The sequence below is a fragment of the Hoplias malabaricus genome, chromosome 1 (genome assembly GCF_029633855.1).
Source record: "Hoplias malabaricus isolate fHopMal1 chromosome 1, fHopMal1.hap1, whole genome shotgun sequence".
NCBI lineage: Eukaryota > Metazoa > Chordata > Actinopteri > Characiformes > Erythrinidae > Hoplias > Hoplias malabaricus.
In genome coordinates this window covers 26,456,808-26,484,756 of record NC_089800.1, presented here as the reverse complement: position 1 = coordinate 26,484,756, position 27,949 = coordinate 26,456,808, and the positions used below count along the sequence as shown (strand labels likewise).

The 27,949-nt window shown below is 41.6% G+C and overlaps 2 protein-coding genes across 2 annotated transcripts in view; one reads left to right on the top strand and one right to left on the bottom strand.

Moving 5' to 3' along the window:
* Positions 1-27,949, bottom strand: part of nbeab (neurobeachin b) — a 342,438-nt gene that overhangs the window by 114,418 nt on the left and 200,071 nt on the right. Inside the window, exons 39-40 of the mRNA XM_066660786.1 lie at positions 16,715-16,861; positions 4,962-5,098 (exon numbers count right to left, since the gene is read on the bottom strand). Coding sequence (XP_066516883.1) covers positions 4,962-5,098; positions 16,715-16,861 — 284 coding nt within the window. The remainder of the gene's footprint in view (positions 1-4,961; positions 5,099-16,714; positions 16,862-27,949) is intronic.
* On the top strand, positions 536-16,741 carry mab21l1 (mab-21-like 1). Its single transcript, XM_066660799.1, has 2 exons — positions 536-2,619; positions 16,694-16,741. Exon 1 carries the CDS (start codon positions 1,258-1,260, stop codon positions 2,335-2,337), a length of 1,080 nt encoding a protein of 359 aa, XP_066516896.1. The 5' UTR covers positions 536-1,257; the 3' UTR covers positions 2,338-2,619; positions 16,694-16,741.

Below are 27,949 nucleotides of genomic sequence, written 5' to 3'. Positions count from 1 at the left end.
AACTAAAATATTTTTTAAGGAGTGAAATAATGGAAGAAATATGAAATGAAATATCTCTCACTAAAGATTAAGGTGGAAATGGTTCAAAATATAAGCAACAGAAACACACAGGAAACAAACAATAAATGACAAAATAATTATACACTATTTATAAACAAACAAGATGGTAATGATGTTAATAATAATAAAGGACAAAATGAGAAATTTAAATAGCACAGTAGTCATTTAAAAACGCAACAAATACACAATCAAATTTAGCTAACTAGGCTAAAGTCAACCTGATGCAACGTGAGCTGGAGCTGTCCTTTCTCCTCTCTCTTTCTCTCTGTGTCAAAAAACACATCACAATAAAACGATGAAATAAATAAAACTAACGCTAACCAACTGAAGTGAAATAAACACAGGTGAGGCGCGCGTGTGCTGTGGAGCTGCGTCCTCTCCGCTCTCCGCCTCCTGCTCTACAGGCTCTTAAATCGTCGCGGAGGAAAAAGTGGGACGCGGTAGTGACGCGGCACGCCGTGATTGGCTGCGCCGGGAGATAGCCCCCTCCCACTTCCATCATTTCACTCCGGCGTGTGTGTGAGAGATCTCAAAACACACCACGACGGCGAGGAGGAGGAGGAGGAGGGCACTCAACACACTCAACACACACTTTCAAACAAGTTCACATCAGCGGAGCACGAGCGCTGAAACAGAAGAAGAAACAAGCGAACGGTTCGTGAACTCGGGCCTTTCACTTTCGCTTTGGAAACGGGTGGACTTCAATTTTGTATTTATTTTTTTGGGGGGGAGTTTGTGTGTGGCTCTCCAGCTCGCGAGCTCCTCTACTTCAGACGCGTTTGATGCTCGTGCTTTCACGTGTGGGATGCGCATGACGCAAATGTAGCAGTTCTGTTGATTTTTCGTTGTGGTCGGTGTCACTGGATCCGCGTGCCATGCCCGAATTTTTATGATATATCTTTTTTTTCTCCTCTAAAGTTGTGTTTAGCACCCGTTTGCGCGCGGGCCTCCCCCTCCCCGCTCACTTCCCAGAAGACGCGTTTGATGCTTGGGACGCACGGCATGCGCACGACGCACGAATAGGCGTCCACCTCTGAGTGTGTGCGTGTTTCGCTGGCGCTCTAAATTGTATTATTTTTTTTGGCTGCTGATTTATTCCATTTTTCTCTAAAGTTGGCTCCCGTGTCCGTGGCCGCGTTGGATCCGTCCGCGTACTGCGAGCCGCCTCCGGTGTACAACCCGGAGCTGTGCCCCAACATGCTGGCGGCGCAGGCCAAGCTCGCGTACCACCTGAACAAGTATTACACCGAGAAGTGCCAAGCGCGCAAGGCCAGCGTGGCCAAGACCATCCGCGATGTGTGCAAGGTGGTGTCGGACGTGCTGAAGGAGGTGGAGGTGCAGGAGCCCCGCTTCATCAGCTCGCTCAACGAGCTGGACAACCGCTACGAGGGCCTGGAGGTGGTGTCGCCCACCGAGTTCGAGGTGGTGCTCTACCTCAACCAGATGGGGGTCTTCAACTTCGTGGACGACGGCTCGTTGCCGGGCTGCGCCGTCCTTAAGCTCAGCGACGGCCGCAAGCGCAGCATGTCCCTCTGGGTGGAGTTCATCACGGCGTCCGGCTACTTGTCCGCGCGCAAGATCCGCTCGCGCTTCCAGACGCTGGTGGCGCAGGCCGTGGACAAGTGCAGTTACCGGGACGTGGTGAAGATGGTGGCGGACACCAGCGAGGTCAAGCTGCGCATCAGGGACCGTTACGTCGTTCAAATCACGCCCGCCTTCAAGTGCACGGGGATTTGGCCGCGCAGCGCCGCGCACTGGCCGCTGCCGCACGTGCCGTGGCCGGGCCCGAACCGCGTGGCTGAGGTGAAGGCCGAGGGCTTCAATTTGCTCTCCAAGGAGTGCTACTCGCTAAACGGCAAGCAGAGCTCGGCAGAGAGCGACGCGTGGGTGCTGCAGTTCGCAGAGGCCGAGAACCGGCTGCTGCTGGGCGGTTGCCGCAAGAAGTGCCTCTCGGTGCTGAAGACGCTGCGGGACCGGCACCTGGAGCTGCCCGGCCAGCCGCTCAACAACTACCACATGAAGACGCTTGTGTCATACGAGTGCGAGAAGCACCCGCGCGAGAGCGACTGGGATGAGGCGTGCCTCGGCGACCGGATCAACGGCATCCTGCTGCAGCTGATCTCGTGTCTTCAGTGTCGCCGCTGCCCGCACTACTTCCTGCCCAGCCTGGACCTCTTCCAGGGAAAGCCGCACTCGGCGCTCGAGAACGCCGCCAAGCAGACGTGGAGGCTCGCCCGCGAGATCCTCACCAATCCCAAGAGCCTCGAGAAGCTCTGAGATAAACAGCGTTACAAACAAGATGTGAAACTTTAGAGACTTGGATCCGAGAAGAAAAAAAAAAGGCTGGGGACATCTAAACTATCGACAACAACAACAACAACCGAGGTTCCAACGTGTGATTTAGGTTTTGGAGACTTTGGAGAAAGACAACAATAAATGAATAAAAAATAACATCGGCTGGAGAACAACAAAAAAAATAAGAACTCAAAGACTGAACGCCTCGATAAGGAAATACTTACGCTACACTACGAAAAAAAAACAGACTGGAGAAAATATGAGGTAAAATCACATTCAAAAATAGGAAATTTGTCGAATCAAAGACTTGGAAAGAAATATTGACCAACACTAAAACCTTGGAGGTAAATATTTAAAATCATCACATGGAAAAAAAAACACTAAATTTGATGTGGAAGACTTTGGAACTGGCAAGGGAAATACTGACCAACACCCCTGAGGTAAAAACATAGGAATAGTATGACCAAACCTCAGCATTGTTAAATGTTGTATAAAAAATAAATAAACAATATAATTGGAGGGAAATATTGACCCATATAAAATCATGGAAGTAAAAAAATATAGTGAGAATAAATCGTAAAAATAAGATGTGGAAAATGAGGAGGGACCCGAGTTAACACAAATACCGCAAAAATCATCATTCCCTTATGGATAAGGATTTTATGGTTTGGGGATTTAAACAGAAGAACTGGGCTGCTTTACATTGAGTCTGAGGCAAGGTCTGTCTGTGAGGCCTGTGTCGGATTGAGCGTTGTCTGGACTGAAGAACATATTCTTCAGCAAAAAAAAAACGAAATGTGATATTCCCAATAACTGTTTTTCGGCTTTTTCCCCCGTTTTTCTTATTTGATAAAAGCGTGTCATAGCAGTTTTTGTGTCGCTCGATTGAAAGAGCAACAGTACAACCGTCAAAACAAGAACGGTTTTATTCATCATTCATTTAGTTTTACTATTATTATTATTATTATTATTAATCAGCAACAAATTCTAACCAGACCTGTGCTCCTCATTAATGACCAGCCTTGGCAAAACGACCAACTCTGAAAACAATGTACATTTTTATACTGTAAATACAAACATTTGTAGATTGTGATTCCAGTGGTCTGAAAAAAAAAAACAAAAAAACAATTGTGAATGTTGTTTCTGTGACACGTCAATAGAGGTTTAAGTTTCACCTGTTTTAACATTCGCCTGTATTATTTCTGACATGGAGGATGAAAAACAAAACAAAACAAAAAACAAAACAAAACAAAAACTAAATAAAAAACAAAAAAACAAAACAATTTATACACATTTTAGATCTGCATCAGTGATAGTTTAACTATTGTCGATGGCAAGTTTCTCATTTCTAGAGTTTACATTTTTGGTGGTACTATTTGTTATATTTTTTTAGACATTCCATAAGCTTATACTTGAATTTTTATTTAAAATATATTCCACATTTCTTTTTTTCTTTTTTTTTGTACCTTGCTTCCATGATAAAAGCTGAAAATGAGAATATTATATATATGGAAAAATTTATCTGAAAACAATGCACTTGAAATACACTGGAATATAACATTGTGATTGGATTTTTTTATTATTATTTCTGTCTCTGAGTTTATTTAAAGAGTTAATAAAAAAAGACAGGACTATTTGTGTGCTAATAATGATTCCGTTATGACCTCAAAACACACAACCGAAATCGGAACAATATTTTTCAGCGCAATGGGGTTTTAATAAATAGACATTTCGAGTATCCGGTTAATTTACTAGCAAATCAAAACATCTTTAATTGAGGGTCATTTTTAGCAGTGTATGAGGACGGCTGCTTTTTAGGCGAGCCAAGAATGAATGCCTTGGAACAGAGAACCGATCAAAGGAACACAATGTATTCTTTTAATCGGTAAAACATTTTCATGATATGACTTATTTATGCACGCGTGGCTCTCAGTTTGTTCTTGATGCATCTTTACACACCTGAGAGTGGCACTTAACCAAATGCTTCACTTACACCCAATACACATCAGCACTGACGAACTAAACCACAACACTGCAGCAGGGAATGGAGTCACGTGCAAATATTTTGTGCACTCCTGGTCATATTACGTGTTTTGTTGTTTTTCTAAAGGAGGCGTATTCCTCAACGGCAAAGCAAATTCATTGCATGGTTTTGTTTTATAAAATTATTTTTAAAAAATCGCTAAAATATTTTTTTTTACCGGTTTTCAACTGTCGCGTTTTATAATTTGCGTTTGTGACGTTTTGTCAATACGTTAGTTATGCATCGCAATATTCAGCAGTGTGTTGTCTATAGTGGATGCTTAGTTATATGCACTTTAGTAAAACAGTAAGAAAAAGGTACAGTTTGAGCAGGCTGTTTGTTCAGGCCTACACCGACATTAAAAAACATCAACATAAATAAAAAATAGCGGGAATAAATATTTGCGCGTGTATTATACAGATAATTATTATTGAATAGCATTGCGTTTACAAGGATTTAACGAAAACCCTCAGTTACTGTTTCCCCTTGTTGCCAAACGTTTGCGTTCGCTTGGCGCTGGAGTGAGAGCTACAACACAGTGAATGAGGGACGGAGTGATGGAGAATAAAGAAGTGTGGCCTACTCTGGGGTCCAGACGCTTGAAGGCCGGGTCCTCTTCATCCACCTCAAAGTAGATCTCAGTGGTGGTGATGGAGAGTGTCCCCCGAGCCCTGAGTACAGGGGCCAGCAGCTGGGCAGCGGTGCTGAGGACCACAGGACCTGGAGTGGGGGAGGGGGCATTCAGATTCAGAAATATTAGAACACATCAGTATCTCATAGTACACAGGGCCGCGGAACAATCTCGAACACCGGAGATGTGCATGTAACACGACTAAGGTTGCTGACATATTAATAATTATATGTACATCAACACAAACCATATTAAGGCATCCCGTCACTGGAAAATAAATTGGACAGTTAATATGAAAAATCAACAACAACAACAACAACAACAATAATAATAATAACAACAAAAACGAACCATAACAATAACACAAACTATTATAATAAACAAACTGTTCTTATATTAACTTATCAAAAGTACACCGCAAATTAATCCACAACGCTAATATTTTAGATGCAGAAGGAAATCGTTAAAATTACAAAAACAAACCATTTGGGCGCCATTTCAGAAAACCGGCCATATGCAGTTTTTTGACATCGCTAAATAAATAAATACGCTAATGTTTCCCAAAAACAGGGCCTAGCGAGTGATGCATACGTTAATGCCTTACCACTAACTATAACCATACTTTTAGAAATAGCGCGTGCGTGATTGGCAGAAAACCCGTGAGACCGACATGTTGGTCCAAGTTGGCCAATGTGTTTATAATACACTAGGAGCGATATCAGGTTGTTTAATGTGAAAAATCTTACATCCATAACACATCTCTCTTTCTGTGGTGGACTATGTTTCATCGTCTCTTTCCTCTAGTCTAATAAATACCTGGATAACGGTAGCACAAGGCAGTTCCATTGTTATTTTCATGTTGACACTTCCGTGAAATCAAGTAGTTTACAGCAGTGTTGACAATTTGCATCAATATGCAAATACGTGAAGGGCAGGAGCAAAACGCTAAATTTAAACATAAATTTAGATTATATAAAACATGCAAGTGCGCAAGATTCCGCCATTTTAAGGCAAACTGTCGCACCTGTCAAAACCTCGTTTCACATAATATTAGAGCTATGAAATCGCTGCATATTTCTGCGTAAGTAATATTTATAATTTGTATTACGCCATAATAAACCACACTATAGCATTATAGTTGGTCAGATATAGTCAGGGTTGTGTGTTGTTGTTAAATAACACATTTCAGTTTCAATGAGCTTAACTTTTTAAGGTGGACTGGATGCTTAACGCGACAAATCCCTTCCACAAATGCTCTGTAAGAATTCGAAATGCATGAGGCCTGTGCGCTGCATGTTTGCGCCACGATTGCCGTGCTACACACACACACACACACACACATACACAGGTTTTCATGCTTTGTTGGGACTTTACATAGACATGCCTTAAACTTACATCTTGCCTAAACTGAAGCCTTACCATATCCTAACCTAATCCCTACTACTGATCCACGTCATTGTATTAGACCCAGTCAGTTCACACTGCGTTTCCAGAATGCATGACCACTGCTGGCCTTCACTATGTTGTATATGAAATTACTAGAAGGATTAAAACAAGGCTTTGTTGTTTAACTTCAAGTCAGAAGTGTGTTAAGACTTTGACCAAACTGTACTGTATATTTTCGTTTACATTGTACTGGCTGGGCTGTGTATGAGTAATCAAAAGAAGTAGTGCTATATCAATCCTCATGTGATTATTGTGGTGTTGTAAGGCATTAATATAATTCCCCAGCCTGGCAAGTCAGCTTTTAACTTGAAAACTCAGATTAGACTGGGTTTTTTGTTGTTGTTAATTTACTCTATCACTTTCAATGAGCTTAGCATTTTAAGGCAGACTGGTTGCTGACCTCAGTGAGTTAAACAACAAATCATTTCCTCAGTGCAGTGCTGCAAGGGAATTGTGTTTGTGAGAAGCCTATTCTATTTGCTGCATATGTTTTGCTATATTCTAAACCAACCTAAACACACTCTCGCACACACACACACACACACACACACACAAACACACACACAGCTCAGCTTGGTTATTCTCTGTTAATCCCTGTCCTAATCTAATCAGACCTTTACATACCCCATCTCAGCATATCACAACCTTACAAAATGATATTAGTATACACTCTCTAAACATTTATGGTGGCTTTTTTGACCTCTTTTGGCCTCTTTGTGACACACACACACACTTACACACACACACATGGTTGCCCAGTGATGTGTGGGCCATGAAGACTCTGTTGTAAATTGGGATATTTATCGATCCCCTGAACTCCAGAGAGCCACTTTAAAGTCTCATCAATCTTAATCTGAGCTCCTCAGCCACTTATGGCCGATACTGTTGCAAGATTACATGTGGATTTGGGTTGCAGTTCCCACTGGGCTCCTTCACAGAGCTCCTCAGGCTTGCACATACACACACACACACACACACACACACACATACTGTGACCAATGTACAACACAATAACAAGTGATCGATATAGTGATGGGTGGTTAAATCAAATAAATTATAATTAAAAATAGATCATAAATCTATTAAAATGATTGATTGTGTAATTTAGCGTTCTCTGCTTAATGTACAGTCACAATGGGCAATATATATATATATATATATATATATATATAATTTTTTTGTCATATCAAAGAAAACAAACAAAATATTAAATAAAAAAGGTACATATATTTAAGCATTAATTTTAAAATGAAAAACATTATATAATAGTATTTAATTCCAGCATTTTGAGTTTTGCCTTTGTTACACCTTTAATTCTTTTCAAACATACATGGTTTTCCAGCAGCATCTGCAGAGACTTTATTGTTGTATTTCAGTTACAGCCGTCAAATGCGTTTTCTGCTTTCCACAATCTAGGAAATCCCAAATATAACTTGTGTCTGATCAGCCCATACATGAAATACGATAAGCCGAAATAACCACCAAATACCAAGAGTCTTCCACTGTGACCAGGTAAACAGCTTTTTAAAAAACAAACCTTTCTCAGACGCCTCAAACATTAACTTTATTGTTGTTATGCTTCATGGTGAATACAGCTACAGCAGTTCTGTAACCAAATGACTGCAAGGACCCACATTGTCTTAAACTACGTGTGTTATTTGAGCCTGAGCCTGGTTGTGCAGACTGGCAGCACTGAGCTCCAACACTCATTGCACTGCTATATTTATCCCTTTACAGCACAGAGAACAGTGTTCCCCTCACCTCTCCCTCTCTCTCTGCCAGCTCTGCACATATCTCTGCTAAAGCTACAGTCCATTCTCCATTCTCCTCACATCATCCACAGTACGGTGGGATAGGGTTAGAAATAGGTGAGATGGAATGGGAGACAATGAAACATAACCCATCAGAGAGAGAGAGAGAGAGAGAGTTGAGGATTACTCCTAATCTCTCTCTGGACTGTTTCATAATTGGGATGTAGTATTAATACATTTACATGAGAATGGGATACATCAGGATTCCCCTGTGGTGTGTAAACTCCCTGGACTTTACACCACTAAGTAGCCCATTAATGTAACTAATAACAATAATAATAATAATAATAATAATAATAATAATGATAATAATAATAGCGGCACGGTGGGGCAGCAGGTAGGTGTCGCAGTCACACAGCTCCAGGGGCCTGGAGGTTGTGGGTTCGATTCCCGCTCCGGGTGACTGTCTGTGAGGAGTTGGTGTGTTCTCCCCGTGTCCGCGTGGGTTTCCTCCGGGTGCTCCGGTTTCCTCCCACAGTCCAAAAACACACGTTGCAGGTGGATTGGCGACTCGAAAGTGTCCGTAGGTGTGAGTGTGTGAGTGAATGTGTGTGTGTCTGTGTTGCCCTGTGAAGGACTGGCGTCCCCTCCAGGGTGTATTCCCGCCTTGCGCCCAATGATTCCAGGTAGGCTCTGGACCCCCCGCGACCCTAAATTGGATAAGCGGTTACAGATAATGAATGAATGAATGAATGAATAATAATAATAATAATAATAATAATAATAATAACATTCTGTCTTACAAGTTAACTGTCTGATTCCCATTAAAATTGACAAAATACAACTAAAAATTAAATCCAATAATTATTTATTATTATTATTATTATGTCTACTTTTAATAGCACTAAATTATTTTTAATAGCACTAAAAAGCCCCTGTGGCTCCCCCTAGTGTAACTGATTTTTACAACACTGTAATGAAACCAGTGGGGGGAGGAGAAGGTGAGGTAGTTTCCTACCCTCCTCCAAAAGTTACACAGTGCAGTGTCTGCAGTGTTGAGCCTAGAGCGTCAACAACACAGGCTCTATTCTTCCTGTTACAGGTCAGCGAAGCATTACAATGATTTTGGAACTGTAATTTTAAAGCAAAAATATTACACAGCGTTCCTTTAAAGCCTGTGCAGAACATTAGCCTGTTTCTGCACTAATGCTGTGTAGGAAAAACAGGTGCAGACAGATTATTATCAGTGCAGTCAGGTCCCTGGAGTGAAGAGCAAGAGACAAATGCATGCTGTGGAAAAAAGCTAATAAAAAAATCTCCTCATATCAAACACAGACGGGATATATATATATATATATATATATATATATATATATATATATATATTGTGTGTGTGTGTGTGTGTGTGTGTGTGTGGGCTGTTCACTCTATAGAACAGTGTTCCAGCCCCTGCCTCTGCACAACCCAAGTTATGGTCTCAGACACATTAAGAAGGCAAGCGCTTCTACTAATTAACTCTTGACAAAGTCACAGCTGTTCACTGAATACCGTTCCAGGTGACGACCTCATGAAGCTGACTGAGAGAACGCAGAGAGTGTGCAAAGCTGTCATCAAAGCAAACGGTGGCTACTTTGAAAAATCTAAAGTATAAAATATATTCTGGTTTGCTTAACGCTGTTTTGTTTATTACATAATTTCATATGTGTGCCTTTGTGGTTTTAATGTCTTCCACATTCATTTACAATGTAGAAAATTATAAAAACAAACAAACAAACAAACAAACAAACAAGAAGCATTTAATGTGATGTCACCCAAACTTTTGACTGGTACTGTACATTCACAACATGTGGAAAATGGCCCAAAACAAAGGACACCCTCCCTGAGTGGGCGTGTCCAAACTTTTGATTATATATCTATATAATAGTAATATCTATGACACTGAATAAATGTTATATTCCACAATCCAACTGTCTACAGCAACAAATATGTACCTAAATTCATTCCAGAATACGATGATGAAAATATGGCTCAGAAGGCAACAACAAATAATAATCAGCTGTAACTGTTCCTGGCTGAGAGAGAGAGAGAGAGAGAGAGAGAGAGAGTTAGGTCTGCCTCTCATAAATGTTCTATTTGTGTGGGAACACATCAGGGCAGGGCTCATGTCCCATAAAAGCAGTGTGTGTATTCGGAGTTGGCTGAGCAGCAAGAGATCTAAACTCTGATTGGCTCCAATAACCTCAGCCACGCCCACTGCACTGCTATCCAAGGGCTTTTGTTGACAATGTCACTCATTAGCACTAGCATTAGCATGTAGCAAGAAAACAACATCAGAAACACACACACACAAACTGCCTCGGTCTGATATGATACAGCGCCCCTTGTGGAGGAGAGGAGAAGTACAGACAGCAGAGGAAACACTAACAGTGTGTGTTTGTGTGTGTGTGTGTGTCTGTCTGTCTGCTTTAGGAGAGTGGAAATGAGAGTGAGAAATGTTTACACCTTAAAAGAGTTCAGATGTTGTACAACATTATGTACAAACAAGGGGTGTTTTCCCTTTGACTGCTTTTAAGAAAGAGATCCTTCTCTCTGTCCCACTCTCCCATAAAGCGATGTGTGTTGTGCTCGCTTAAGTGGATCAGACACAGCAGTGCTGCTTAAGTTTTGAAAAACTCTGTCCAAGCACTGCCAACTCAGTTAGACACCTACCTCATTGGTTCATCTTGTTGATATCACAGTGTTTAAAAACTCCAGCAGCTCTGCTGGGTCTGATCCATTCATACCATCGTAACACACAGTGTCATGTCCAGAGTGGATGGTGATAATCACAAAAAATAAATAAATAAATAAATAAAATTGTAGATGAGCATCATGAGGAGTCTGGACCTGTGCTTTGATTTTTTTTTATTGTGGCGCCTAGTGGTGAAGAGTTATTCCAAAGAGACACAAGACTCATTTAAACAGTTGGACAGCTCTGGGGAGGATGGGGGAAGCTCTCTCAGAAACTGTTTCTAAGAATTCATATCTGCTTTCCCTCACGCCTATTTGCTTTGAGGTCAGTGCGCTGTTGCAGATCTAAAAGCTCCATCGAAAGCTCAGTTGGAATACTGTCCACATCAAAGGAAAACAGATCTTCAAATATCTGGGAAGTGTAATTGCGAGTCTTGAAGTCAGTGAAACGCTGATCCAACGTCTGCTGTAGGTTTTCAAGAGCAGCAACAAACTCATCAGTGAACACAAAACAGCATGTGCTTTCCACAGTCTCAGTAAAGGCAGCCCCTCAGACACCTCCAACAAAAGTAATCGGCTTTTAGTGAGTAATGTAAATAGTTCTGTACAATGACTGGAAAAAATCTCTTCATTTATGTTTATGTTTTTTTTTCAATAATTTTTTGTCCATTTTCATGATTTTATTGTCATCTCCAAAATGCTATCTTTACAGGAGTCAGCTGACTTTTCCTCACATTTGAATGTTAATTAATGTAAGATGGTGTGGATAAATTTATTCATGACAATTCACACAATGTGAGGAGCAGCAGACCTGTTTTAACCCAAGCTGGCCTTCATTTGAATTCGTACTTCACCCTAACCCTAGATCTAATTGTAATCCTAAATCTAGCCATAATACTAGGGCCTAAACTTAGGGTCCAAAATTTAAAATGGCCAGGATTTTTTACTTTCCTATGTAACAAATTATAATGTAGACATGTGATGAATATCTGCAGTGTGTTTATGCATTCATTCTTGGAACTCATGCTCCCTAATAGTGTACACAGTAAGTTCACCAGTGTTAAATTAACACTGTTAGTGTAATAATGTAACCCCCTCAGTGTTAAGTTAACACTAATAGTGTTGATATAACACTGGTGAATTTACTGTGTAGAAAATGATAAAAACCTGAAATGAGTTGAATTATTTTTATTTTATTATTTATTTCATGTCTGTTTACTGAATACAGAACGTATGCAGTCTACAAGTTAACTTTTATACCATCAATGGCCACTTTATTAGTTGCATGTAGTCTATGTCTGGATATGTCAATATACATTTATATATGCATGCTTCTGGCATATCTGTAAACATTTCCAAACAGTGCCACATTTAAAACTGAGGGCTAGGTCAATGATGCCCCAAAGACACTGCTTTTATAAAACTGTAGGTTACACCTAAAAGTGAACCTATGAAATACACAAGTTTATTTACATGAGGGAATTATTAATTAATTAATTAATTAATACAGGTTTAACTATGAATTTTCCTGAAAAAATAAAATAATTTATCTACTACATAAACATTGTATACATTTATATATAATTACAAACAAATACAAAAAGATAAATACAGTACTTACAGTAAATTTTTTCTAAAGTAGTAGATAAAGTGATGAGTGTGAAGAACAAAGTCGGTTTCCAGATGTTCTCCTTGATCGTATGGATTTAACATATTAAAGTATTTATTACTCAGTGAAACTAGTTAGTGATGATAAGCTCAAATAATACTGGACTGTCATGAGGAGTGGTTTGGAAAGGGTTAAACCAACACATTCACACTTTTTATTTATTTATTTATTTATTTATTTATTTATTTATGTGTGTAACCTGTTTTGCACCTTTTTTTATTGTTTTTCTTTGTTTGTCTTATGATGTTTATTTGTTCGGTGTCCTAATATTGTCAGTGCATTGGGGTTCTAGAAAAGCACTTTATAAAGGTATTAATATTATTATTATTATGAATGAATTACAGCATATAACGCTAACTAATATGTTCAGTGACTTTAAAGGATGCTATTTGTGGACATTCTCAATAAACATAACCTCGGCATCTCTCCAAGTTTAATAGAAGCTGCAGTTATAATCAAATCTGTTGTTTGCTTTTCCAAACAAAGTGCATCTTTGAAATTGTGCTGTACATTGCCATGCCGTGTACTTCATTAACGAGGCTGAGAAAAGAAGTGCTTTGGGGGTGGGGGGGCAGGAGAGGGCATGGAGAATCGATGAGCCGTAAATAGAACCTTGGTCCACTGGCTGCCTTTAATTTCTTTGATTGGAGCAGAGCAAAAACATTTTCAAGAATTCAGAGGCTATAAGAAGACGCAGCGGTATTCGACTGAAGCAGCTTCACGAAACACTTACACTAGCTTCAGGCTGTGATTTTCTGCGAGCCGTTAAACACACTTATCAGAGAAGATGCAGGGCTGATCTGTATCTGAGCTGTGGATGAAGGTTGGCTTACTTTCCTCTGGCGGTTGAGTGTTTTTCTGGATGCTTCTGGGGTTCTGTAAGCTGGCAGAAAAAGGCTCAAGAGAGCTGCCATTAAACGGAGAGGGAATTTGGACAATTGCACTTTTGGCAGTGAAGACAAAACAGTGAAGCTTTAAACACAAACATGATCCCTGATAGAGATGACCAGGTCACTGGACTGCTTTATATCCCTGTAAAGCCTGGGTTCTGCGTCGCACTGTACACACAGTTGTTAATCTCGTAATAAACTAATGGCTCTAGTACTGGCGTCCCACTAGGACAATTTGTGGCATAATTAATAAGACGTCTGCAGCAGAGTTGTGGTGCATATATCACAGAGTTCCAGTCTCACAACAGATGGAAGTGCTCTGTGCTAATGCACCTTTGCCAGCTCAAAGACGCAAGCCAGCCAGCTGTGGCTCGGTTATTACAACTGCAGAGTTTACTCACTAAATTACATGTACTTGATAGCGTCATTCATTCAGGAGCCACATTCCCAAACCACAATCCGAGGTGGGTAGTAGTTATAACTGCAACTTAGGAATAAAATTTGAACATTATTATTTTTCAAACAGAATGACATTTACTTCTGCTGAAATATATTAGTCATTTTTAAACTCTATTACACAGTCAATCACATCTGCACTCCTGCTGTGGTTAGTTATATGATTTTTCAAAAGCAGAATTGAGAATTTTTATTTAATTCATGCATTCATTCTTCTTCTGTAACCGTTTAATACTGGTCAGGGTCTCTGTGGGTGTCATCAAGAGTCAGAGGGGTCAGTCCATCATAGGACATAACACACTCACCCTGGAGGAAACCCATGCAGACACTGGGAGAACACACCAGGCTCTTCCCAGACAGAGAGCCTGATATATTCACATTGTCACAACACTTTATTTCATATACCTGATTGATTGACAGCTGATTAAAAACACAAATCAACTCATTAGCATACACAGATCAGCCAAAATATTAATACAACACAAACTGTGCAGCAACAGATGAGCTACTGGCTCAGACTTTACATCTACAATGCGGACCAAAGAGGTTGTCATGTCTAACAGAGTTCACAGTGAATGGACACAATGTTTTTTTTTTAAAACTCAAGCAGCACTGCGGTGTCTGATCCACTTGTACGAGCACAACACACACTAACACACCACCACCACGTCAGTGTCACTGCACCGCTGTCCACCACCCAATTCATGCCTGCTCTGTGGGGTCCTATGGGGGTCCTGACTATTGAAGAACAGGGTGAAAGGGGGCTTCAAATGTATGCAGAACAACAGGTAAATTACAGTCTGTAACTGTAAAACTATTATAGGACTAGAAGGGTGTTTGTATGGTCACTGGAGCTAATGAAATGCACAGTGTGTAGAAACAAGGAGGTCTTTGTAATGTTTTGGCTGACGGGTATATATATTTATTAATTTATTTATTTTGGGTTAATTTGCTTTTATGTAGATATTTTTTTTTTTCAGTAGATGACTTTGTGAATTCAACCATTTAACTCCAGTTAATGATTAATGGTCTCGGTGGAATTAGTGAATGTTTAAAAATAGCCTCACTTGCCTCTGGAGATAACAACTTGTGGACAGAAATGTGCTGAAAGGGAAAAAGATACATTCTGAAAACTGTGAAAAAAAAACAGGGAGTTGAAGGAGAGATAAACACATATTCAGAGCCAGGAGAACATCAGAGGAACACAGTCCAGAGCAACATACACCACACCGGCCTGTCAAACATTCATCATCACACAGTTCCACAGCAAAATAATCCCTCCTGGCTCGGCTGATTCATCTCAGAGCATCAGGTAAACGTCGGTTACTAAAGCCTTAAAACACTCACCTTTCAGCATTCTGAAATCTTCACTAGTCTCCCCCTAAAAATACTAAAATACTGAGTTTGTATATTCATACAATTTGTAATAAATATAGTTGGCACATATAAAAAATACTAAATTCATTATTTGAGGTTCACACAAAAATGGCTACATCCCATAACCCTAATTTTATATAAATGTACGTCCAAAAGATCAGAAACAGCAGCGTTCTGCACTTGTTTAATGCTAATTAAACCCCTAACACCTAATCCTAAACCTAACCATATTCCTAACAACAAATCTAAACCAAAACCTAACTGTAACCTCCAAAAGATTAGAAATGGCTTTGTTAGGTGTTTGGTCTCAGCCACAGACGCTCCGCCCACAATTTGATAGAGACGCAGACACCCAATGCACTAAACTGGCATCACTGGTCAGGTCTCTGCCCGTTGTATTCTGATTGGCTCTCTGTACATCCACATATATGCACTTCTCTGTATTGTTTTGTACTGGCTCTGGTATTGGTCCAACGTGAATCACCTCTTTGTACACATTTATTTTCCTGAATTAGTGCTGTTTCTGTAATTCTTCTTCAGGAGATTTGTGAATTTAGAGAGTGGTTTTAGTGAAGGGAGCACACACAGTGAACGTAAATAACTACACATTATAAGTGCTCAGTTAAGTGATATTTCTGCTCACTTTTGGAGACCTTGTTGGCTCCATCTTTCTAAAGTATATTCTACCATTCCGCTGCTCATAGCTGGGGGGCTTAAAACCCTTCTAGCTAATGCTTAGAACTGAATTTGTGGTGCTTTTCTACTGCATGGAACCTGCACGACCCGACTCGACTCGAACCAAATCTGGTACCTGGTCCCTGGAACCTTACAGTTCCAAATGAGGCAAGTAGGTACTAAATGTGATGTACCAGCACAAACGGTCTGCTGGTAAAATCTCAGAAGGTACACCAGCTTTCTGTTTTTATCTGACTCACATCGGCAACATCTACCTAATCACCCCGAGGTGTTTTGGAAAGGTTCAAATGCTCTTTGGGTCAGTGGCTGATGAAAATCTTCAGCGAAAGCCAAATGTGCAACAAGGAAAAGTGATCTGTGAGAACTGTGGTGCATGTTCAGTCCAAAAAACAAAAACAACACGCGAAAACACAATGAGTAAACAGTGTCTAAAGTTACCGCCGGCATTGTTGTGGTTTTCAAAGCATTCGGTTCCAGTCAGAGATAGGGTTTTGCGATGTCACTGGCGTTGGGGAGCTGTGCTAGTGGAAAAGCAACCAGCTAAAAGCGAGTCTAGACGTGCTGAACCAATTCCATGTAGCGGAATTTTTTATTTTATTTATTTTTTTGTTGCTTTTTTCGTTTTGTTGTTTCTTTTGTTGCTAACTGAGACCTACTCCATGTGTCCAGGAATGGATGCATGTTTCTCACCTGCCAGATTGTCCAGATCCTTGTCCTGCAGCAGGCTGACGGCATCATCCTCGCCCTCCAGCATCAGCTCGGACTCTGTGTTCTGACTGACTACAGCCTGGGTGCGGAAACTCTTCTTCCCCTTCATCACATCCTCTTCATCACGACCTGTGGGGTCAGAACAAGGACTGGGTCATTTACCTTGTATAGATACAGTACCCTGTATTTTCACAGCCATATCTGCTATTATATAAGACCCTGCCATTCTTCTGATAGTTAACCCCTTAAATGACCAGTATGTGGTCAGTCTAATGACTGTACATTCACATGAAATTTAACTGCAGCTTCCAGATCAGTATATATTTAATCACTCTACCTTTTGAGTCAGGATCAGCAGCAGTGTGAGACAAGTACACACACACACACACATAACAGGGTGTCACCGAGGGTTCAGTGTATGGTTTGCAACAGAATTGTAACAGACACATACAGTTCAACTCTGATATCTCTGCTACAGATTCACAGCAAATTACTGTCTGTCTTTCTTTCCTTCCTTCCTTCCTTCCTTCATTCTTTCCTTCCATCTTTCTATCTGTCCTTCCTTCTTTTCGTTCCCTCACACTCACAACACAGGGCAATTTTGCACACACTCAAAACATATGGCAAGTTAACACATTCACCCAGTTACATACACTCACACCTGTGGACAGTGTCACGCAGCCAGTCCACCTACCAACACGAGTTGATGGACTGTGGGAGGAAACCAGCACTCAGCAGAAAACCAACACAGATACAGGGAGAACACAGCACACCCAGGTGCGCTGCAGTGGCCCAGGTTTGTCTTTACTTAGAGTAAATAATTAACGTATTACTGAGATCTTACATTCAACCAATCCTTTACCATTCACTCACAGTTTTTTTAATCAAATATCTAAACAGTGATATAAAATAGTAAAGTGAACACAGTTCATTTACAATAAATGGCTTGAGTGGGTAATAATCATGTTAAAGACACTCTGCAATACTCGCTTAAATGTTACACAATATATATTACTTCTGGAGAGCAGCTGAATATCACCTGATCTGTTCTTGTTCAGACTGAGAAGCCTATCACCTGCTGTAAAAGTGAAATCACATCGGGTAATCTTTTCATTTCATAACCGCTTATGTCAAGAGTCGACGGAGAACACAGCGACGTGAAGCCTTCATCTCCAGCCCCTCCTCACCGCCCTGTTTATAAGACGTGCATAATGACAAAACACTCTCCCTCTCTCTTAAAGAGGCTCCTGCAAAAGGCTTTAGAGATGTGTCCACATCTCAGAGTCCATTAGGCGCTGTGACGAGAATGAGATTGAACCGACAGCACAATTAAGAGCCTGCAGATTCCGCCAAAACTTATCAGCAGGCCTGGGCCCGGACGGAGAAAAGGAAAAATGACGTGAAAGGGTGTAGCCGCTCCTCCGGAGAACAAAAGACAACACACGCGAGACAGAACGAGCATGCATTCGCCGGCTTTAATTACTCAGAGGGAGAGTGCAGACCTGTCACACATCGCTGCATGTGGATTTGTCTTCTTTAAGGTCAGATTTGCTGGAGAAACTAGAAGAGAGAGGCTGGGGTGGAATAAAAAAAAAAAAAAGAGGGAGAAAATAACGATGAACTGCTTATCAGACGATACGGAGGTGTCTGACACTCTTTTGACATGTTTCCTTTAAGCAAGTCTTCAAGCGCTCCCAGCACTCCCCTGAGGTTTTGCCCCAGCGCGTCTCACAGGGCTCGGATCTGACTGTCATCAAAGCAGAGGGGAGAAATGTGAAAAAAAAAAAAAAAAAACAGGGAAAAAAAAAGAAACAAAATCCAAACGGCCTTCCTGCTCTGGCCCCCATCCGGCGAGCTTTCATCAGGAAGCAAGAGCTCTGTTCGGAAACGGAGAGCATGTAACGTTCAGAGGCAGAGAGCCAGCCGACAGTCGCGGATCAATGGCGAGCGAGCGAAACTTAAGAGCGTAATTCTGTAAACCGTCATTAGAGCTGCATTAAAGGCAGGCACGTTGAAGGAGCCCTGATTGGTGAAGATGGAGTTGAGGACCACAGGGCAAAGCTGACAAAATAAACCAGGCCGATCCTGACAAGAAAAACGATCCAAGGGATGGGGGGGATGCAGCAAAACAACAGAAAGAAAGAGTGCTCGTTTTATTATTTATTTATTTTTTTGATTGATTTTTTTTTTTTTTTGGTATTATTTTGCAGAAATCCGTTTAGCTGCCACAGAAAAGGAGAGACGAAAAGCAGAGACGGGCCGGTAAACGGGCAGAACCTCAGAGAAAAGACACAGGCAAACACAACTGTCATGAGCCGTGATATGCAGCTGAATGATGGCCCTCTGATAGACCTTCTAGATGTTCTCGAATCAAAACGCTCGACTAAAACAAAGACGTCCATTTGTCAGCATTGTTGCTCGGGCGTGAAAAGAGGGCTCCTGGGCTCCAGTTTGCGTCTGTTGTCTCCAGCCAAGGGCCAGAGAAAAGCCAGAGCCCACTCTACTGCTTTTTCTGGACTATACCAAAGGCCAAGATTGTGGTCAGACCATAGCTATGGCTACACACAGATCTGGAGACCGCCACGAGTTGGTAACTGAGCACAGCGAGGACAGAACCTGAACTCAAGTTCTCAATTTAACCCTGATTTAAAGGAAGCGGGGCCTGTATATCTGTGGGTTCTGCATCTTTAAATTCAAACAGCAATCTGACTCCAGCATAACAGCCTTGTCTCGTTTATAACAGTTTCTATTTTTCTGAGGAGGATTTAGACTTCATTTGGCAGAATGCCTGTGAAAATTGGATTTTATACAGCCCCAAGAATATCATTGTGGTTAAGTTCTGATCCCTGATCATACACACCATGGCCCCAGAGAATGTACATCCACTGGCCAATGCTTGGGTGGCTTGGTACCATGCTTGCTCAGACTTGGCATTAAGCATGGTGACCTTATGCTGCTGCTTTTTCATGCTTTTTTTTTTTTGGAGATTACACAAGCTACTCATAGAGCGTCCATTCGCCTTCCTCTGAAACATAATTACACTGCCTCACTTGGTAAAATAGTGCATGCCATATGTTGTCCATTACATTCAGATTGTGTTTTAAAGAAATACCTCAAGCCCCTGTGCACACAGTCCTGATAAAATACATGACATCAGCGCAATTATTGCCAAAACTGTGTGGATGCAATCCATTCGATTCATGTGGAAATGACGTACACATCTGAATCAAGTCAGTTCAAGGCATCTCTTTTTTCTTCAGTGCAGACACCCACTCTGACAGGGGGCTTATCTTCCCCGGGCACACTTCTGACATCGTAGACTGGGAATGAGAAGAAGCAGGTAAGATATCTTCTGCCAAGTTCTCAGTTTTGGGTCGAGAAACTAAGAGGAGGAATTTGGCTGGTGAAGAACGAGGGTGGAACCCAACTCGCCTGGAAACTACGGTTAGTCACTGCAGAAAATCAAGCTGAAACTTTTGAAAATAAACGTGGTCATTACAGCAAGTAGACTGGACGGCGGGTGTTGAGCCTGATGTGGCACAGCTGGAATTGGAACCTAAAATAGTAAAATAGTTTCAGGTACATTGGGGCAATTACAGGAATATACACTGCCTGTAATAGAGTATGGAAAACTGCAGACGATACATGGCTCTTGAGTCCTGATGGACGTCCAGATCATCTACATCCCCTACGTACTCTGACACTATGTACTATACTAGACTTCTCCCATGTGTGTTAAAATGTGGACGACCTAGGGATCCCCAAGAAACAGACAGACAATCACTGTAGATGACCTTCACAGAATAATAAATATAAACAGGTTCTTATTGAGAGGAATCATTATATAAGATGATAGGAATGACAGGGGCGGTTCTGCTAATGTCAGTGTGGTGGAACCCCAACAAAGTACATATTAGGATACAGATTAGGGTCAGTGGAGTAGAATTAGTGTTAGGGGAGTCAGGTTGACGTTTGTGGGTTAGGGTTAGGTTTAAGGCTGATTCTTACTTCATTTCTTCTATTAGAGCTCTGTGCATCAGCTCTCCATGATACACACTGTCAAATAATGTTATATTCCACTGTTCATATCATCAATACAGACAGGTGTCAAGGTGGAAATAAACATATTTTAGTTATAGGGCATTTCCTGGGTTCTCTCAGAAAGACTGTCACTGTGGTGACGGGTACATATTCAGGGAACATAACCGAACTATAATCTACATTAATTGTTGCTTTTTTCAGTTGTGTTGCCCCATTTCATCATTTCATCTTCAGAAAGTGTTCTAATTTATTTTATTTTTTGTGTTTTACTTTGCTCAGTTCTGTAATGAAATAAAAATACTTACAAATATTCACCTCTCCTTCTTGAAAAGAAAATATAATGTATCTTCAGGGAACACAACTGGAATTACCTTTCTTGCCAATGCTCGGTAATAAAAACAGCATAGTGCAAAGCAGAAGATTGCAAGGTCAAAAATGTGCAATAAATATGAATACAAAGAACATGGATATATGTCTACAATACACATTCTAATATACAGGCTGGGTCATTTATATGGATACACCTTAATTAAATGGGAGTGGTTGGTGATATTAACTTCCTGTTTGTGGCACATTAGTATATGGGAGGGGGGAAACTTTTCATGATGGGTGGTGACCATGGTGGCCATTTTGAAGTCGGCCATTTTGGATCCAATTTAGTTTTTTCAATGGGAAGAGGGTCATGTGACACATAAAACTTATTGGGAATTTCACAAATAAAACAATGGTGTGCTTGGTAATGTAACTTTATTCTTTCATGAGTTATTTACAAGTTTCTGATCACTTATAAAATGTGTTCAAAGTGCTGCCCATTGTGTTGGATTGTCAATGCAACCCTTTCTCCCACTCTTCACACACTGACAGCAACACCACAGGAGAAATGCAAGCGCAGGCTTCCAGTATCCGTAGTTTCAGGTGCCATAGTTTCCAGTATCCATAGTTTCAAACAGGAAGTTAATATCACCAACCATTCCCATTTTATTAAGGTGTATCCATATAAATGGCCCACCCTGTACATTACAGTCTATATATATATATATATATATATATATATATATATATATATGGAACTTACAGAATAAATGACAATCCTAGTGACCATGGTAACATTGTGCAGGTAAGTGGAAGGTAAATAGGCTGAGGATCACTGTAGAATTCAAGCACTTCTATACACACACTTAACCTCTGTTTGTGCTGAAGAATCCTTGAATAAGCTCTTCTGTTCAAGAGCCTAAGAAGTGCAGGAGCTAAGAAATGGAAAAGTGGGTTTGGCTGTGAAACCACTCTGTTATTCAGACCCTGTGTTGTTTTTTATTTCTGCTTCCAAAGGGGTACGGGGAGGAGGGAGTGGGGGGGGAGCACTTCCACAACGTGAGGCTGTGGCGAAATAGTCTTTACAGTTTGTGCAAGCGGCTTCTGAGGTGGAACCTCTTGAGTGTTCGGTAGTTTTACTGTCCAATATGGAACAGATAAAGGGCTGAGAAGCTTGAAGGAGGGCCCCCTCATGTTATATTATTGTTGCCAAGGGTCCATGTTTTATATACGGCTGGAGCCCCGGGGTATTCCGCAGCATGGGCCTGTACACTTTTATTGCCTTGCTCTCTGGTCGAGGAGCATGTGTTTCTCTGGGGCTTTGGAGCGCTAGGCTACTCCCACTGTCCGAGAAAGAAAGAAAGAAAGAAAGAAAGAAAGAGAGAATGAAAGAAAGAAAGTAAGAGAAGGAAAGGAATGACATAATGTTCTGCTTAAGCACCAACTGCTCCCACCAGGGATCGTTTTCTGTTCTCCGTATGCCAGCAATAAAAAAAAAATAAAATAAAAAATAGCTGAAATGCTTCGCTGCAACTGGCCAGAATACAAGATGAAGGTATGTGACCTAAAGCGCCCTATGGTGTCTTTTTAATTAATACAGTACCTCAAAAAGGATACTTTGTGAGTGGAGGGAACTGAACCTCCTCCGCTGATCTTCCTGGGCCCATTAAAATGCCTGAGAGAAAGCCGTGCTCATCTATCAAACACCAGGGACTTGGCGGCGTCCATTTCGCAGTCGCCTCGTTCGCTTATCCTCCAGAGAGAAACCCCGCCTTGTACAGTGAAACCCGAGCTCCTTCTGGGCTTTCGGAATAGTTCTCCTTATACAAAAAAACATCTCGCATCACCATTCCGAAGCCAATCTGGCTGATCCTTCAGAAACCACCCCCCCACCACCACCAACGCTCCCTCACAGGGTTCCGTCAGGACATCCACAGCCCCCACATGCGAGAGCCGTCCACGCTGGCCTCTGATCCACACTGAGAGGCGGCGCCTGTCATCATTTAGCCCCAGAACCATGTATTCTTCTTATTTTCTTTCCACTCTCCTCTGTTCTTGGCGGTTGTTATCAGACTTATGTTGTCTGTCTGATTTCCGGGTTTGCTCTCCCACGCACCGTACAACAAGCACCCCGTGCTCCACTGACAAGAGAGCGCCGGAATAAAGCAGCAAAAGCTTTCACTGACATGTGCGTGGGCTGGAGGAGAAAACAGAAAACGCTCAAAAATGCATTAGCCGTGGCATTCTCAAACTCAAACGCCTGACTTCAAAGAGCCAACACGCTCACGCTGTGTGTCAGCCATCTCCAGCTTTCCTCTCAACTTTGCACTATCACTTCCCAGCACATTGGAGAAAAGTAATGCACTACATTTACTTCTTGGGTATTTCATTGCAGTGCTAGTGCTAATAACCCTTACCTTAGTGGATATAAACCAGTGCTCACAACCCTTAGAAGATCACCTTTTTGAAATTGGAACAAATGAAAGATCTACCAGTTGTAAAAAACAATAAATGAAATACCAACAAGGGCACAGCAGGTAGTGTCACAGTCACACAGCTCCAGGGACCTGGAGGTTGTGGGTTCGAGTCCCACTTCGGGTGACTGTCTGTGAGGAGTTTGGTGTGTTCTCCCTGTGTCTGCGTGGGTTTCCTCCGGGTGAGTGTCTGGGAGGGGTGTGGTGTGTTCTCCCTGTGTCCGCGTGGGTTTCCTTCGGGTGACTGTCTGTGAGAGGTTTGGTGTGTTCTCCCTGTGTCTGCGTGGGTTTCCTCCGGGTGACTGTCTGTGAGGAGTGTGGTGTGTTCTCCCTGTGTCTGCGTGGGATTCCTCCGGGTGACTGTCTGTGAGGAGTTTGGTGTGTTCTCCCTGTGTCTGCGTGGGTTTCCTCCGGGTGACTGTATGTGAGGGGTTTGGTGTGTTCTCCCTGTGTCTGCGTGGACTTCCTCTGGGTGACTGTCTATGAGGGGTTTGGTGTGTTTTCCCTGTGTCTGCGTGGGTTTCCTCCGGGTGACTGTCTGTGAGGGGTTTGGTGTGTTCTCTCTGTGTCTGCGTGGGCTTCCTCCGGGTGACTGTCTATGAGGGGTTTGGTGTGTTCTCCCTGTGTCTGCGTGGGTTTCCTCCGGGTGCTTCTGTTTCCTCCCACATTAGATTGGTGACTCAAAAGTGTCCGTAGGTGTGAGTGTGTGAGTGAATGTGTGTGTGTGTAGCCCTGTGAAGGACTGGTGCCCCCTCCAGGGTGTGTTCCTGCCTTGCGCCCAGTGATTCCGGGTATGAATGAATGAATGAATGAATGAATGAAATACCAACAACAAAAAATGAAAGTGTTTACAGCTGGGTGGTGACTGTGATGGTACTCAGTGCCTGAGGCTGTAAGAGTCTGTAAGAGCTAAACAGGTGTTGTGACAAGTTGTGCAACCTATCAATACCCCTCCTATAGCAGCTCTGCGTATGCTCAGACCCACAATTTTGTAGCCCTTATATATGTCCCCGCTCAACTGGCTAGCGAACCACTGTGAATATAGAATGAGGCAGTTATAGTAACTTAAATGCAATAACTGAAACAGTCATTATATCGCAATCCACTCGCAGGGTCTTGGAGATTGTGATCAACCAGTGTGCCATGACCATCCTCATAGGGGCTCAGTGTACTGCTGTCTGCCCAAAAACATTCCGGTGTTCAGATCCCAGCATGACAGGCTAGTCCACTACATGTCATAAAGGCAAATGTAATGGAAAGCCTACTTAAAGATTCCTTACAGTTCCTATATGACTCTATCCAGTGATCCAGAGAAACAATGGTGTCAAAATTAGAGTGTATTAAAACACAAGGTGAAAGTATTGGTGTGTAAGTATTCCAGATGTGAAACGCATGAGCACTGAATGAAGAATTGTGTGGGGGTTTATCGTAAGTTTATGCTTAAACTGTCTACTTTCCAGATTGTTATTAAGGAGAAATAAGGGTTCCCAGAAATTCTGAGCTTGTGTACAAATGAGATGCGAATATCTGGGAAAAACCATAAACTTGATCATAAATATTGCACCTAACCCCTTCCAGTGGACTGAGCTCCCCTTAGTAATGTACAGTAACTACAAATAATGATGGAGCAAAGTCTCCTGAATGTACAAATAACAACATATTTGTAGGTATAGTGTACATTTACCTTTTAGATGTGATACCAAGTTGGCTTATATATATATATATATATATATATATATATATATATATATATATCAGCACCTGAAACTATGGATATTAGCAGTGTGTGAAGAGGGGGAGAAGAGAGTTGCATTGACAATCCAACACAATGGGCAGCACTTTGAACACATTTTGTAAGTGGTCAGAAACTTGTAAATAACTCTTGAAATAATAAAGTTACGTTACCAAACACACCATTGTTTCATTTGTGAAATTCCCAATAAGTTTTATGTGTCACATGACCCTCTTCCCATTGAAAAAACAAAAGTTGGATCTAAAATTGCCGACTTCAAAATGGCCGCCATGGTCACCACCCATCTTAAAAGGTTTCCCCCCTCCCATATACTAATGTGCCACAAACAGGAAGTTAATATCACCAACCGTTCCCATTTTATTAAGGTGTATCCATATAAATGACCCACCCTATATATATATATATATATATATATTATTATTATTTTTTTTTTTCTGCTCATTGCCTGAGTAGTGACATGGTGGTGGTAATATCGACAATTTGGAGGTGGGCTAATAGCCAAAGTGCTCCTGGTAACATTATAAGTCAGATATTCCCAACTCACATCTACATCTGATTTTTTGCATTATTGTTATTACTATCCATTCATTTTTCTATCGGCTCATTATCCTCGATTCTTATTATACGTGTGCTCAGAATTCCATTTTGGTGCTTGTGGCTTTCAGAGAATGACATTAACATTAACTTCCTCAAGAAAAGCTCTAGAAATTCACTCAATCCATCCTGACAGTTGGGTGTGGTCCAAGGAAAACTGCTCATCCCTTTCGCAGTTTGTACAGAACCTCTTGAAGATTGTGTATATCTACTCTTCTTATAAAGAGGGAATAATAAACTGGTGTGGCCACCGCATTGGAAAAGAATGTGTCTTTCAAAGCAATTACATTTTGAACATTGACTCCACAAACAGTGTTTACTGCAAAGTTTATAGAAATTGTATCATTTTATTCTAAAATATTGTACTGAGATTATGGCTATGCAAAAGAACACAACTGGACCTTAATCCCATTGTTGCAACATCGTGAAAACTTATATTCTGCTTATATCTTGCTGCAGGGATGTCTTTTACTGTCTGTAGGGTCCAACAGAGGTTAAACATGGCGGCGGTAAATCACTCTTTTGCTGTCTATCTGAACAGCCTCCCCTTTCGCCAGCCCTCTCGCTCCAATAACAAGCTATAAAGATCTCTGTCCAGTGGGCTTTGGGTCAGGGTGGAAGCGCTCACCTGAAAATGAGACCGCAAGGACACCTGCAGGCAGAACAGGCCGTTAAAGAGCAGGATCAATATTAACCTGACTTCCATTTCATGCTTGCCCAATTCCAATCAGCTAACAATATACTCAGGCCCGGGTCAGTTAGGGGGAGAAGCTATAGCCGGATGAGGCCAGGACCAAATGGCTCGTTACACTGTCAGCACGGCTAATAGACGGAGAGGTGAGCTTAAAGCAAGACTGTTCCCACAAACACACTTTTGCACTAAAGCAGCGCTGAAGGTTAATGGTCTCTTGAAAAGTACACGGGAACAGGAGCTCTCATTAAACTTCCAACCCTCCAGAAGGGTTGGGAGAAGGTTTTAAAATGGCCAAGGAATACAATGATAAATCTCCGCGTATTCCAGATAATGATGTTGTTTTTATGGTGGCTGGAGCGTTTTTCAAACCGAGCTGAAACATTTCCTATCGCATCGTTTCGCTCAGGGGAGAGATGAAAAACTGTAAGCGGACACGTCTGACAATCTGACAAGCAGTTTGAAAATATGTCACTCTAAATAAATACAAGACCCTCCTGACATTAGTGAAAATGCCAGTGATTTGATGTGAGCGATTCGTCAAACTCAACTGTTCCAGGAACTCAAAAAGAATTGAGGCTTTATTTATGTTCGCCCTCACTGCTTATTTCCGCCCAACCACCTTCCTCCACACACTCGCCAAGGCAGCGGCGGGGCCAGAGGGACTTCCCTTCGGGGGATAGGTCCAGCTAACTACTCCATGATGTTTCCTCAGCTCCTGTCCAAGCTGTTCTTACTGCCGGTCAACTTCCTCATCGCTAGCGTCCAGAGAAGACGTCCTATCTTTTTTTTTGAAAACAATGTCTTGTAAATTCCCAGGTTAACAGGCACCACATGTAATCTTGGTTTGACCACTTAATGACAGGATCTGAAAGGTGTAACATCTGATGAAGATTCCAAAGGAATCATATAACAGAGACTTTACATCAACTGAAAACACCATTGAGGCTAATTTCCCCCACACTCTGAACGACTCCTGACTCTTGTCATACATTGGACCAGAACCAAAACTGGAGAAGTTGGACTCAGTAAGAAGCTTGCTATTGATTTGTTACATACAGGCAACCCTTAAACTGGGCTTAATCTTCATAAGTACCACACGGCTCTAAACTTCATTTCTGTGTTGTAATTACTGTGTAATTACCATGTATTAGTGTAATTACACATTAATAAACATGCAACAACAGATATATTGCAAAAAAAAAAAAAACAGTATGAGTAATGGGCATCTGTACTTCCTCCCTCATCGAGTTGGCATGGATTACACTCCAGCGTATTCCTCTCATTAAAGACCCCATCAAAAAAAAAAAAAAAAAAAGAGCACACAACTTCAACAAGTGCTCAATCACAGC